Below are 11,207 nucleotides of genomic sequence, written 5' to 3'. Positions count from 1 at the left end.
ACACATCTCGTTCCATATGCTAGTATCTAATCCTGCATGTTCTGCAAACATAATTCATATATATCTTACTCTACGGCATGTCACGTCCCTCTCTGTGTGCTCCCAGACTCTTTGAGGACGCGACCATAATCATCTGTAATCTTAATAAATTGCCGGTATCACCTTACAGAGAAGAGGAAAAAAAAATCACCGCATGGATTTCCCTGGTTTTTCCACACGTCCAGACGTCTTGTGCACGCGAACACGTGTCCTGCTGTGCTCACGGCCTGTGCTGGAAAAATCACGAGGAACTCGCCTGCGAGAGTTTAGACGTCACGGTCGCATCGGAGATCCGGATGAGACGGCCTCAGATCTGTCTGCTTTCTCTTTGTGGTTTATAGTTTATAGTAAGTCCGCGGTTTAGGACGTCCTCAACCTACGGCGTTTCGAGGTTGCATCGCTATCTCCCATAAATTTCTTCAAAAATTCTTGTTCCATCACGGACGAAGGCAATAGGAGGGACACGGCCTTGTTTCCATTCCCCGGCTGTACGTTCGTTTTTGTATTTCTTCTGGAATCCTTTTGCCCTTCATTACGACTGTTCTGAAGGCAGCGCTTCAAAGAAAACTATCTCCGTGGAAGTGAAATTACATATAAAGTGAAAAGGGCGAAACACCTCCACCTCATACGTCTCTCGGTACGTTCAGGCACTACTTATGTACCGCGCTGTGGGAGTGAGAATCGTGTCACGTCACGCCTCGGGTTCGGAATTCCAATGTAAGTGGAGCACCTTCGGCGTCGGTGAATTGCCTTTTCAGGGGTCGGCTTCATCTCCTGGCAATTTACAGCGACTTGAATTGGTCCTAAATGCTCGGCGCTAAAGTGTGTTTAGGGTTCAGCGTCCTGGAGGCCACGTCCATTAGCTGACCTCGGGCAGCGCCGAGGAATCCCAACGATCCGCTTTTCCGTTACCGCAGATGTTCCGAGAGCTTCCCAGTCGGCTGATCCCGTCCCGTGGAAACCCACGACGGTGCCGAGTGTTTGTTTTGGTGAATTTCGTCGCCCCTCGTGGCTCGATGTGCACGAGCCCTTTGATGCACGGCTCCCCTCTCTCTCCGAGGGCTTTATCTCCGTCGCACCCCCCCCATGCTTTCATGCCTCGCCGGCGTTTTATCTCCCGCCGTGACGTCTCAGATCTCCAACACGTCCTCTGCGAGCGGCGCCGAGCGGGACTATCAGCGGCCAAAGCGCCGGCTCCCGTTTCAAAGCGTCCTCCTCCAGGTTCAATTCCCAGGCCCGTCACGTGCCGGCGGGCCAGGAGCGCAGGGGAAGCCGTCGCAGGCTCGTAAAAATAAATGGTCCTCCCTTTATCTTCATCCCCCCGCAAAGTTGGCCGGCGTTCCCGGGAGGCCGCCAATGAATTTCTACCCCCTCGGGATCCGGGCGGCCTCGCCCCGGTCCACCTCATTATCTCCCCCGTATTTTTTCCCCGTGCACATAATTGCCGTCACCCCGTAATGTTCCCGTCGTCCCCTCCCTTTCCTGATTACATTTCATTGGCACGTTCTCATTCGGAGGACAGAAAAACCCTAAACACACAATCTGATATTGATAACGGGTGGTAAAGCTGGATTTTTTGTTTTTTTTTGGGGGGTGAATGGAAACTGTGATTGCCACTTAGTGCACCGGAGCGTGGCCCCCCCGTCTTCTCTAATGCAGATTTAATGACGGGAGACAATTTCGTAAATAGAGAGCACGCCTTCTGGAAGTGCACGGCCAGAACCCCGGCCACATTTTCTCAACAGCCCCCGTAATAACTGGATGCTGTCAGACCGCTCAATTCATCTTAGACCTGTCCTGTTTCTTTTTTTTTGAAGTGGAAGTGAGAAACATGCTGCGGATCCCGATGACAAGATATAAACAAACAACCGAGAGACCTGCCAGAGGAAGGAGACAACATTTGACCTAGAATTTAAATGGCTTCTGCGTCACTGTTTGTTTTGTTTCTAAGAAGAGAAAAAGTGCCTTTCTGGCGCCATTTCATTTCCAAGTGCCTACGGATTGACCTAAGACAATTTTAGACGTGAACCGCAAGAACCGCAGCCCACTGTGTCGGTAAATATTTATATACTACATAACCCTCATACACGGTGAGGTATAGAGTTGTCAGAGCAACAAGAGAGTACAAGAGTCGTGCCAATCAAATAACAAAGAGTACATATGTAGTAGCACCTTCCTGGTCCTGGTTTGTCAATACAGAAGACAAACTTGGATAATCCTCGCAAGACGAAGCGAAGCTCCACACCCGGAATGATGAGCAACAGAAGCTAACTGGAGCGGCGGGCGTCTGTGCTCATCAACAGAAGCATGGCTAAGCTAGGTTTGCTAACGGGAGATCTGGCTGATAACCGGAAAAGGTTCACTCAGAGATTCAGCGTCCATACGGCTGCAAAAGACGCCGCCTCTCCCAAACAAACGCTGCTTTTTTCTGCCGCACTCATAAACAACCTTGAACGCGATATTTCAATTTTACGCCGCGCTGCTCCGAGTCGAAATTTATTTCTTCAATTATTTATGGGATTAGTGCCATAAAGTCCAAACGCCGCAAGCGGAGGACGGTGTAGGGCGAGGATCCCTCTGGTGAGGTTGGAGCGAGAGGTCTATCCTGGACTGTTTTTGGACTTATGGAGGAAGACGAAACACGGAGAGAACCAGCCAGGGAGGAGGGGAATGTAGATCCTCTTGCTATGAGGCTAACGTGCTAATCAAAGGACTGTAGTCTTGAAAGAGATTAGCATTAGACTAGCTAAACCTTAAAAGCGCCCTCAACTTGGCGAATCAGCGCCGAGGTCAGATCATGTAGCTGTGAGGCTGCTAGCAGGAGCGGTTCAAGCCCACAAACCTAATGGTCCAACAACTTCTAGTCTCCATTGGTGCCACATTTCAGAAGAAGTTGTCAGATAATATAGATACTGGGATTCACGTGGGAATCATCTGTAATGTGGATCTTCTCAGGTGGATCCTTAAGGTTCGGACCGTCCCTCCCGTGCAGCAGGTCGCTTGACGATCATCTCATTCCTAGATTAGAACTTTGGCTTCTCCACCAGAGTTTGTGGCTTCAGTTTGTCCCTCCTCTTTTCTCTTTGTCTCCGGACCAGATTTCTTCTCCAAATGGACTGAACGCCACCTCTGCCAGAAAACACCCGCCTTTTCCATCCACTCGCCGGGGAAGATGACGGGCCGCTGCGGATTTCGCTCCCGGAGGACGCCGCCGTGCCAAATCATTCCCGGCTGGACCCACGTGATCAGAACGGCGCTGGCGGCAGCCGCCGCAACCGCAAATTAAGAGGAAGGGGCAGTTTACGGCGGGGAGGAGAAGCTTTTAAGCAGGAGGAGCAGGAGAAAGAGAGCATGCAGAGGCAGAGGGTGAGGAACTGATGTGGCGTGAAGGTTGGAAGGCGGCGGCGTAGCGGAGCGGCGTGCCGACACCATGAGTGTTTTCTCTGTCGCTGATAACTGTCCCAACTGCAGCACCTCCAGCTACCCAAAGGTGGACGTGGCCAAGGCGGTGGTGCTGGGGACGGTGCTGGTAGTCTTCGTGGTCTTCGGCGTTCTGGGCAACATCCTGGTCATCCTGTCCGTCCTGTGCCACCACCACTGGCGCTCGGTGACGCATTACTTCATCGCCAACCTGGCGGCGGCGGACCTGCTGCTCAGCTCGGCCGTCCTCCCCTTCTCCGCCACCTCCGAGGCCCTGGGCCGCTGGGTGTTCGGACGCTCCTTCTGCGGCGTGTGGGCGGCGCTGGACGTCCTCTGCTGCACCGCCTCCATCCTCAGCCTGTGCGTCATCTCCATCGACCGCTGCCTCGCCGTCAGCTACCCGTTGCGGTACCCCGCCATGGCGACCGGGCGGCGGGGCCTGACGGCGGTGGCCGCCCTCTGGGGCGTGTCGGCGGCCATTTCCGTGGGGCCTCTCTTCGGCTGGAAGGAGCCCGACCCCGAGGACGAGTCGGTGTGCCGCGTCACCGAGGAGCCCGGCTACGCCTTGTTCTCCGCCCTGGGCTCCTTCTACATCCCCCTGGCCATCATCCTGTCCATGTACTGCCGGGTTTACACCGTGGCCAAGAGAGAGACCAAGACCCTGCAGAGGGGCAGCAAGGCGGCGGGCGTGGAGATCGGCGGGGTGACGCTGAGGATCCACAGAGGGAAGGCCGCCCAGGACGCGGACGGGGCGACCGACAAGCAGAAGCGCAGGCTGTTCAGGTTGTCCAGGGAGGAGAAGGCGGCAAAGACGCTGGGCATCGTGGTGGGCTGCTTCGTCCTCTGCTGGCTACCCTTCTTCCTGGTCCTGCCCATCGGTACGTTCTCCGCGTTCTACCTCTCACCGCTCTCGGTTCCCGCTGTTCCCACCACCGCCGTTTATCATACGGTCACATCGGAGCCCGGGTTTTCCAGTGCATCTGCTCAGAGGTTTGCCGAGCGGATGTTTTTAGCGATCGGGGAGCAGATCTGAGTTAGCGGCGAGCGGAATGAGCGTTCGACGCCCACCTGGACGCCGCTGTCCGTGAAGCGGCGTTCAAAGTCGGACCCGCCGCTAGAGAGAACATCGTGGGAAATATTTGTGTTTCGGACTACGTTATACATTACGTTCATTACGTTTTCTAATTAAAAAAAAAACAAAACGTTAAAAATTCATAGCATTTCAATTCATTTCGAGGGGGAAATTTAATTCACCAGCAAATTGAGTGACGAGCTCAGCCCTTAAACTCCCAAAACAAGGTAATACTGCTATCAGAATTAGACGTATAGGGAATGCAGATATAACAACATATGCAAATTTCAATTCAAATGAGAGTTAAATCCATTTAATTAAAATCAATATAGTCTGTAAGCTAAAGAAAAGGGTGTTCTTGCATCGTTCACTCTTAGTGCGCATCACTCCGACACGCAGCGGACGACGGCCTTTTGTCAAATTGATATTCATAGTCGAGCTCGAGGGGAAAAATAATCCAACAAATCAAGCCCTGGGCAACAAATCAATTAGACCAGTGGAAACTACTAAACAAAAGGAATCAGAAATGACCCGTTCTTTCGCCCTAATATCTTTTTAGGGCGAACTTTTAAAGAAGTACAAGGACATGAGGAAAATCTTGGAATTTAATGAACAATCCTTTTACAAACCATTTCATGAAACACCTCATATTTCCTTCGACAAAAGCGCAATTTACGTCTATCATCCACATGTTTGCATTGCAATCGTGTGATCATGTGATCCCACTGATCGTACAAAGGCACAAAACTTTACCAAGTAATTGGGATTGAAAAATATAGTAATGCACTTTAAGATTAAATGAGACTTATAAAGAAAGGGATTTTTAAACCATTTCCACATGTGCATATAAAATCTGAATTGAATCCCTGCCTACAAAAGAGTGCTATTAAATGTGTAAGGAAGAAAGTGTTCACCTGTAAATGTGTAAACTTCATCCATGAAACATGCAAACACACACAATACATACTGAAAATGCATGGAGTTGCATGAACAGTAGAATTCCAACATACTGGTTTGGAGTGAAGCTGCTGACTAACATTAAATTGCACATTTTCACTAGCAATTAACTAGCTGGCTTTTACCGCTGCTGCACTGATTTCTCAGCTCTGGGTGAAAGTGGACGCTGTTTCCTCAGACCTGCCAGTGATTGGTTGATCTTATCTCTGCTCTGTTTCTTTGCAAGCTGTCATATTTTATGCTCTGATGAGTCTCGTCGTGGCGCCAAATATTATATTCCTTTAATACCAAAACTTGTTGCAAACACGCCGAGCACGAAGGTTTCCCGTGCGTCTCTGTAAATAAATAGGACCAAGTCCATTTTTCTTTGAAAATTCTACACTCTTTATCTACTTTTCTCTGTTTTGATAACGACATTTTGGCTACTGAGGGCGTAGCGTGGAGGTGGAGAACAGGATAGAAACAACATGCTAACAAGTAGCAGACGGCACATTGATACCGTGTGCTGATTGGTCCGTCCCCGTGATGCTGATTGTCATCTATTCTGACCAAAATAGTGCCTCTCAGTGGAAAATCCTTGAATTGCATTTAATTCAAAAAACTAAATCCTTGTCTTTTATGCATTTTTCCACTCTCGAATGATCCTGCTTGCCGGGTCGAACCCCCGTATGTTTGACCCCCCTGGTTTAGGCGTTGAAGTGAATGTGGCGGCGCTACCTGGGCCTGCAGGTGAACAATAAGCCGTGCTGTTTCCTCGGCGCCGGCCGTCCACGCCGCCTCTTCTTGTAATCCCAACGTAAACCAAAGGCTCTGCCTACAAAAGACCGGATTATTGATTAACCCCCGCCGTAATGCAGGGATTAATGCGGCGCCCAAAACAAATGCCGCTAACACTTCTGACGCTGTTTACTTTTTTTGGTGCTCGCTCTCCCCTTTGTCAAATTTACCCCGTCGCCATGGAGACAGACTTCTTGATAAGCAAGACACACTTCCTGTTGTGCACTCGTTTTCTGTTCAGGGTTTTTTGTTTTTGTTCCAAATCATGACCGGAGTAAAGAAAAAGAAAAACAGGAATCCAAAGGCAGATCAAATCCAGCGGTGATATTTTTCGTTTGTTTTGAGCGTTTTGTTTGAAATGCAGCACATTATTACCTTGACTTGGGAGTTGAACTGGTTCTGTGACCCGGCTCGTAACTCGGTTTGCACATTCATCCAATTTAATTTATAGCACTGAGAGCTGAAATACCATTGATTCCTGTTGTTAGTTATAAAATAAGAAAATTGTACTTTATAAATGACAATGTGTAAAACACTGCGGAGGAAGTTTGGGGGCTTAACTTGGCTTCACCCTTAATGCTACAATGCTATGCTAAATGAGCCGGCTTGGAACGCCTCTTCCAGCGACGTTCATGTTTGTTTATGATTTTCCCCGGGTTACCTAATGTTGGGCGGGGCGTCCGGACGTTTTTATTCTATTTTTTTTTTAAACGACGGCGGCGGCGACCACGTCGGTCTCAAAGGCTCATCCCGCTCGCTCCGGATTCAAACCCACCTCAGAAAACCTCTTCTTCTGCTGACCTGCCATGGAGGTTCATCTTCCACCAGGGCAAATATTCATAACAAAAAGCGTGGCAGCCTTTAGTCCTCATCCCTTCATCTAAAAACAGCAGGTTTGTGACGAGGAGGTCAAAGCCGGATTAAATGTATGAAAATATATCGTGCCTTGCAGTTATAAAAGCACCGAGCGGCTTCTATTTCTGCATGCAGCAAAAACATTTTGAACTCCCCCTAAAAAAAAAAAAGGGCCGGGTTGAAGGTTTTCATTCACATGAAATTGTCCTTTTCATTATTAGGAAGGAAAAGGTGCAACTCAAACGTCACCACGAATAACACTGAAAGACTGGTTTGCCACGTAGCTGGAATCCGTGTTGTCGTGGGTTACGGGGCGCAATTTGAGCGACGGGAAATTAAAGACGGTATATTTTTATGTTAACAAGATACCTTGATCTTCAAATTAGGAATTATAATAAACAAATAGAGCTCGTTTTCCACCTGAGCCCTGGAACGGGGCAGCTGTCAATCACAGGGTCCCAACTGGAGACCCTCAACCATTCACACCTCCATGAACCTCAGGACTGGAGAGAACCCTGGTGGAGAACCTGGAGAGAACATGGTGAGAACCCTGGCAGGAGAACGTGGAACCTTCTTCCCGCCCTCCAATCCTCACTCAAGCCGTCCGAACACCAGCAACCCCTCAGCTGAGGCTTCTCCTCGGCTGCAGCTGAAGACCAATCAGCATCTGCAAACAGGTCCCACGGGTCCAGACATGGATTTAGAAGCTGCTAGAACGTCTCCAAGAACCTCCTTTCCAATGCTCGTTTTCGCACTTCCGCCCGCTAAACGGTGCGACGGTGTTAAAGCTCCGCTCCCGCCAGGAAAACATCAGCGTAATGGCCCGTGATGATGTCCTGTCAGACCTCCTCCCTGCAGAGAGGAGCTTCTCAGAAGGAACATCGAGGAATTCAATTAAAAGCAGCCAAACAAACTGAAGGCGGCGGCGGAGCAGAACCTCCTTCCACCGGGAGAGCAAATTGAATGAGCCCAACAATCGCCGCCGCCTATGAAAGCCATTATAGATAAGAAGCGTGAGGTGTAATGGCGCCCACCCGTCCCACGCCACCTCCAGGACGGAGCATTAGAAGGATCATTAAGACGTCCACCGCCTGGGATTCACACACACACACACACACACACACACACACACTCAAACCTCAACTTGTGGAAGCTCGGAGACCGAATTCACGCTTTCCCCGCCGAAACGCTACGAATCCACTCCAGACCCCGGCTTTGTGACGTGTTTTTAAATGATGAAATGGATTTTTGTAAATAAGTGTCTGGAGGTTCTCGCTGAATCTGTGTGGAATCTTCTTGTCGGGGTTCCAGTGAAGAAATTCCAGTCCTGATGCCAAAATAAGGTTTATAAATGGATGTTTGGGGGGAAAAAAAAGAATATATAGAGATCGGGCAAAGAGTTTTTCATTCGCTGTAAAGCTACAATGCTATGCTAAATGTAGCATTGCTAGGCTTCATGTGTCGCGTCTCTTTCTAAAACCAAACCGTCTCCGAGCGTCTTTGAAGGCATCTCCAGAGGCTTCATCCATCACTGTATCTCCCCTGAGCGACGGCTGGGATCTGGAGACCCTCCTAAGGTGGTGCGCTCATCAGACGGGGTTCCAGTAGATGTTTGGAGAAGGTGGAGATCCATGGCAAACATCCCAGCAGATTTAAAAAGAGAGTCAAACCCCCGTCCTGGTTCCATCCTCCAACCAGGCAAAGAGTGTGGCAGCAACACCTGGACCTTCAGACCTTCTCTGAAGGTCCTCCAGATGTAGAACATGCAGGGAAGCCTGCATCAGTCTTCTTCTCCTTTGGGCTTTCCCCTCCCAGGGTCTCCACAGCTTCTCCTGACCCTATTCTCTGGATCCTCCTCTCTCATGACGTCCATCCATCTTCTCTTTGGTCTTCCAGCATGTCTACCAATATATTCTCCTCTGTCCATGACCCAACCATCTCCGTCTGGCTTCTCTGACCTTCTCTCCAAAACATCTAAAGTGTCGTCCCTCTGATGGACTCCTTCCTGATCCTCTCCATCCTGGTTGCTCCCAAAGAGAACCTCAGCATCTTCATCTCTGTGACCTCCTGTCTTTTGGTCGTCACAGTTTGAAGAGCATCTCACTGGTTTCTCCTCCACCTTTCCTTTCATTGGCTGATAGTCTTCTATCCAACACCCATCCCAACCCGTTGGAACGTCTCTTCTCCACTGCTCTGGACTGTTGACCCTAAGCACTTGAAGAAGGTCCTCCACCTTCTTGATCTCCTCTCCCTGTAGCCTCAACGTTCCTCCCGGGTTCTTCTCATTCACACCCATATACTCTGTCTTACTCTGCTCTCCAGAACATACGTCCACCTCTCTAGATGTTCCTCAGCCTGTTCTCTGCTCTCACTACAGATCACACTCTGCAAACAGGAAGCCTGTGTCAGTCGTCCAAGAAGATGCTTCTCCATTGTTGACTTTCGAGTGTGTGGACTCAGGAGTTCTCCCAGATCCTGTGGATCAGCAGATGTTTGTCTTTGTGATCAGAGTGAGGAGCAGGATGAGCGTTGAAGAAGCGTTTAGACGGCCGCTCGCCGCTCGCCAGCCCAGAGAAAACAGTAGGAGGTGCTGTGGACTCGTCCATGAAGACATGGAGATGTTCTTCTTCTTCATGCTCCCTTTTCCTGAGTTCTGTTTTTCATACGTTATTTGTAAAGTACATTTTGCAAAGACGTCACAAAACCGGCCGGTCGTGTATCTTCTCACCTTCATGGGGAAATTGAATTTGACCTGGAGGTTCTCAGTTGTCCAGGTCATGGAAACTTCTTGTCGTGGCAGCTGGACTTGACTTCTTCAGCCCTCATTCCAGAGGCTTCCTCAGTTCGGAGGTCATGAACTGAAGAAGCTTCTGGGATGAAACATCTTCAGGTGGAGAAATTCAGGACGAGCTTCATCTCCAAGTGAAGGTATGGCTGATGTTTGAATCCAAACATCACCTGAAGGTGACCTGAGGCTCCAGGTTCCTCCTCACATGATGGAGAGTTGTCCTGCAAACCTTCTCATCCTGGAACCTTGGTTCCTTGGTTGTGATCAGCTGAAGGTCAGGAAGTGTTGTTGTGGCTAAACTTTAGTGTGTGTGTGTGTGTGTGTGTGTGTGTGTGTGTGTGTGTGTGTGTGTTCCCCAGGTTCCATCTTCCCCTCCTGCAAGCCGTCCGAGACGGTCTTCAAGATCACCTTCTGGCTGGGGTACCTCAACAGCTGCATCAACCCCGTCATCTACCCGTGCTTCAGCCGCGAGTTCCAGAAGGCCTTCCATCACCTCCTGCGTGGAAGCTGCCTGAGATCTGAAGGCTCCGCCCCCTCCACCCCATCCGGCGGCGTGCTCGCCGCTCCGCCGCCACCGCAGAAGAACCGCCTGAAGGTGTGGTGCTTCTCGGCCAGACGGTCCACGCCGCCGCAGACGCCGACCACCAAGGTGCTACGGCTCTCGCTGGGCGTGCGAGGAGATCCCGTCTGAAGCTGCTGCACCTCCACGCAGATGAAGGTCCGACGTGGAGCTTCAAGGACGCCGCAACCACCAGTAGATGCACGTGTGAATGCTAAGCTAGGCTACAGCACTGCTCACAACACGTGTGAGTTTTCTTCTCCAGACCTGCACTTGAACTCCTCGCTGATGGACCCAGAACCTCCATCCAGGGCCGTCAACCACCTGCGGACCGTTTGGGGTCTCCAGCGAAGCTGTGGAGATGATGTGTGACCTTCCTCGTGGAAGGCTGAGGAACTTAAGAGATACACGTTGTTCTTCTTTATGTGAGGAACGTCCAGCCTGGTTCTCCATGCACGTTCTCCCGCCTGGGTGCCGGACATGTTCTCTCAATGTTCTCCTCCCACGGGCCAACGCTGGCTAGAACATACCTGGATCTAATCCAGAAGTCTCCATTGTCTCCCAGCATTACTGGGTTCTCCATGTTCTCCAGCTTCCACCCGTTGTCCAAAGATAGACCTCCCCTCATCTCACAGGTCAGTCACCTGGGATTAGATGGAACCAAAACGCTGGACGTTCTGAGGAGCTTCTGAGGACGTTCTCCAGCCCTGGACGTGTCTTCACTGAAACGACACATCTTC

General features: G+C 50.3%; 1 protein-coding gene across 1 annotated transcript; it reads left to right on the top strand.

The window, feature by feature from the left end:
* Positions 1 to 3,469: 3,469 nt before the first annotated feature.
* On the top strand, positions 3,470 to 10,599 carry LOC147220600 (alpha-1A adrenergic receptor-like). The gene is made up of 2 exons (XM_086170087.1): positions 3,470 to 4,337; positions 10,268 to 10,599. Exons 1-2 carry the CDS (start codon positions 3,470 to 3,472, stop codon positions 10,597 to 10,599), a joined length of 1,200 nt encoding a protein of 399 aa, XP_086026213.1.
* Positions 10,600 to 11,207: the final 608 nt, after the last annotated feature.

Source organism: Fistularia commersonii, chromosome 23, assembly GCF_037954325.1.
Source record: "Fistularia commersonii isolate RoL2024-O1a breed Wild chromosome 23, RoL_Fcom_v1.0, whole genome shotgun sequence".
NCBI classification, from domain to species: Eukaryota; Metazoa; Chordata; class Actinopteri; order Syngnathiformes; family Fistulariidae; genus Fistularia; species Fistularia commersonii.
Note: the sequence above shows the minus strand (reverse complement) of the source record. Positions and strands in the feature narration are given on the sequence as shown.